The 2,772-nt window shown below is 59.7% G+C and overlaps 1 protein-coding gene across 1 annotated transcript in view; it reads left to right on the forward strand.

Moving 5' to 3' along the window:
* SLC8A2 (solute carrier family 8 member A2) overlaps nucleotides 1-2,772 on the forward strand; it is a 26,655-nt gene that overhangs the window by 13,013 nt on the left and 10,870 nt on the right. The window contains exon 5 of the mRNA XM_006905143.2: nucleotides 1,130-1,195. Within this exon, the coding sequence (XP_006905205.1) occupies nucleotides 1,130-1,195 (66 nt within the window). The remainder of the gene's footprint in view (nucleotides 1-1,129; nucleotides 1,196-2,772) is intronic.

Consider the following 2,772-nt stretch of genomic DNA (forward strand, 5'->3'; position numbering starts at 1 on the left):
AGGGGGGGTGGGGGCGTGGCCAAGGTGATAGGATGGGGACGTGGGAGGGGCCTGGGAGAATTTGGCTGGTTTAGGAAGAGGAGGGCGGGGCCGCAGGAGGAAAGACCTGGTGACGAGAGGGGGAGTCTGGGGAGAGGTGTGTGGAAGGCCTGACTGATAGCTGGTGGGGATGGAGTGCGGCCTGAAGCGGATGGCCCAGTGGAGCTGAGGGGAGGGTCCAGTTGAGGCGGGAATGGAGGGCGAGTCTGCGGAATGGGGAAGGAGCGGGGCCTGAGGCAGTGGGTGGGGCTGGGTGGGGACACAAGGAAATGGACAAAGACAGCGGAAGGAGGAGGGGCCTAAGGAGATGGGGCGGGGCCTGGAGAGGCGGGACTGGGGGGAAGGGTGGAGCTCGTGGGTAGGAGGTAGAACCTAGGGAAGTAGATCTAAGGGAGATGTAGGTGACGCTTTGGGAAAAGGCCGAGTAGGAATATAGGGGCCTGAGGAGGTGGCATCAGGTCCTGGGGAAACAGAGCTGGGATTTGAGAAGGCGGGATAGGGCCTGGGGGAGGTGGGCTGAATACCCGCGTACCCGTAGACACACAGACACAACCAACTCACACACTGGCACGTACAGACATACAAAGTCACAGACACGCGAGCTGAAACACAGGGCTGCTTCATGCCCAGATACCCGGCCACCCCCTTACACAGATGCCCGAGTCTCGCCCGTGTGTGCCTGCAGCCTCACCTCCCCCACCCGCCTGCCTGGGAGGCAGCGGGCGCCTCCTCCCTTTGCCGGTTCCCTGCCGCCCCCGCAGGCCCGTCTGTCTCCGTCCTCCGGCCGCCCACGCTCCTCCCACCAAGCAGAGCCCCCACCGCGCTCCCCTTCCCCCTCCTCCCCCCAGCCTCTGTGCCTCGGCCTCCGCGCAGCTTCTCACTGCTCTCGCTGTCTCTCCATCTCGCCTTCGCGCCTCTCACCCCCGGCGGCCCCCCTCCGGGCCTCCGTTAGTCTCTAGATCTCTGTCCCCAGTATCTAGCCCTCTAACTGGGTTATAGGTCAGTCACGGACTCTCCATACCTTTCCATCTCGCTCTCTGTCTGGCTCGGGTTGAGCACTCGGTTTGGGGGGCTGAGGGCGCTCCCCGGCGCCCCATCTCTCACACCTAAAAGGGAGAATGGCGAGAGCTGACTTCCTGCTCGTCGGGTCCTTCCTGTAGCCTGCTGCTGCTGCTGCTGCTGCGACCCCACAGGCCTCTCCTCCCCCACACGGCTTCCCCAAGCTGGGATACCCTCTGTCCCCCGCCCCCGCCCAAGCTTCCAGCTGTGGCTTGAGGAGACGGAGAACAGGAGGCTAATTAGCGTTTAGGGAAACACATCCTTCCTCTGACGGGCAGGCGCTAATTAGAGATCCTTGGAAGCAGCAGGGCTGGAAGGGCGGCCCCAGGCAGGATCAACACAGAGATAGAGGCGCCCAGAGATGGGGCGGTGGGGAGAGAATGCAAGCAGAGAGAGAGAGAGAGAGAGAGAGAGGCACCCCAAAACAGAGGAGACCTGGAGAAAGAGATAGAGAGGGAGAGACAAAGCCAGAGAGAAACAGAGACAGAAAGAGAGCGAGCGTGAGAAAGATAGAAACTTAGAGACAGAGCCGAAGGGAAAAGGGGAAACAGACACAGAGAGAAAGAGAGAGGGAGAGAGACAGGAACTGGGAGGGAGGAAGACGGAAAGGGAGATAGAGGCAGGGGAGATAAAGACACGCAGTGGGACTCCGGGAAGGCGAGGTCCTTGTGATGCTACAGAGAGAAAAGAGAGTTTGGGTCAGCGAGAGACGAAGGGAGACAGAATGAGGAAGAGATGGGGTCCGAGATCAGAGGCCTCCGGGAGCAGAGTTTCCAGGAAGCTCAGAAGACAGGCAAGAAGGGCACAGAGTGTCAGCTTGGGGAGGAAGGCCACCTCCTTCGATCTCGGGAAGTCCTCCCCTTGTCTAGCTCGAGTTCCTCTCGCTGTCCCCTGCCGGTTGGGTTTCTCCTTCTTCTGGGTCTCCTAAGGGCATGCCTGTCACTAGGTGTCAGTCACTGCGTGGCAGTGGATCACGGCGCGTCTGCGAGAGAGGGAGCGTCGGAGGTGTGTGTGTATCACCCTGTCAACATGTCATGGTGTTGGGAGCCGTCTGTGTGTATCAGGAGACCCCGCTTCTCGCCGCGGTGTTTCAGCACCGCGGACAGCGCCCCGGCCCACTCCGGAGATGGGGGGTGGGCCATTCCTTCTCACCCACGAAAAAAAATTTAAATATCCTTAGAGCGGGAGCAGGTGAGGGTGGAGACAGGCATGTCGTTACACAGCCGTCTCGTGTGCATCTGTCTCCGCATGGGTGTCACTCTGTCCTGCGCATTCGTGCGTCGAGATGGGTCTGTTGAGGGACTACGGTCGAGACCCTTTTGCTTGAATTGTGCTGACTTTGCTATTCTGTTTTATGGACGCCGAGAGACCAACATGGAGAAGAACAGGTAAAGACAGGCAGAGTGCCGGTGAGAGACAGAGTAGTAGACAGACAGAGTCACAGATGGAGAGACAGAGCCCCAGAGGCTGAAGAAGACGGGGCAGAGAGACAGAGGAAGATTGAAAGAGAGACCTAGACGCAGAGAGAGAGAGAGAGAGAGAGAGAGAGAGAGACTGAAGGGAATAAACAGACACCAAGAGGGATAAAGAGCGAGATATACAGAAGGAGAGTCTACACAGTGCTACCCTGAGTGTCTGCGGGTCGAGCATGTCGCCGAGGCTGCGGTGGGGGCG

The sequence above is a fragment of the Pteropus alecto genome, unplaced genomic scaffold, assembly GCF_000325575.1.
Source record: "Pteropus alecto unplaced genomic scaffold, ASM32557v1 scaffold41, whole genome shotgun sequence".
Lineage (NCBI taxonomy): Eukaryota > Metazoa > Chordata > Mammalia > Chiroptera > Pteropodidae > Pteropus > Pteropus alecto.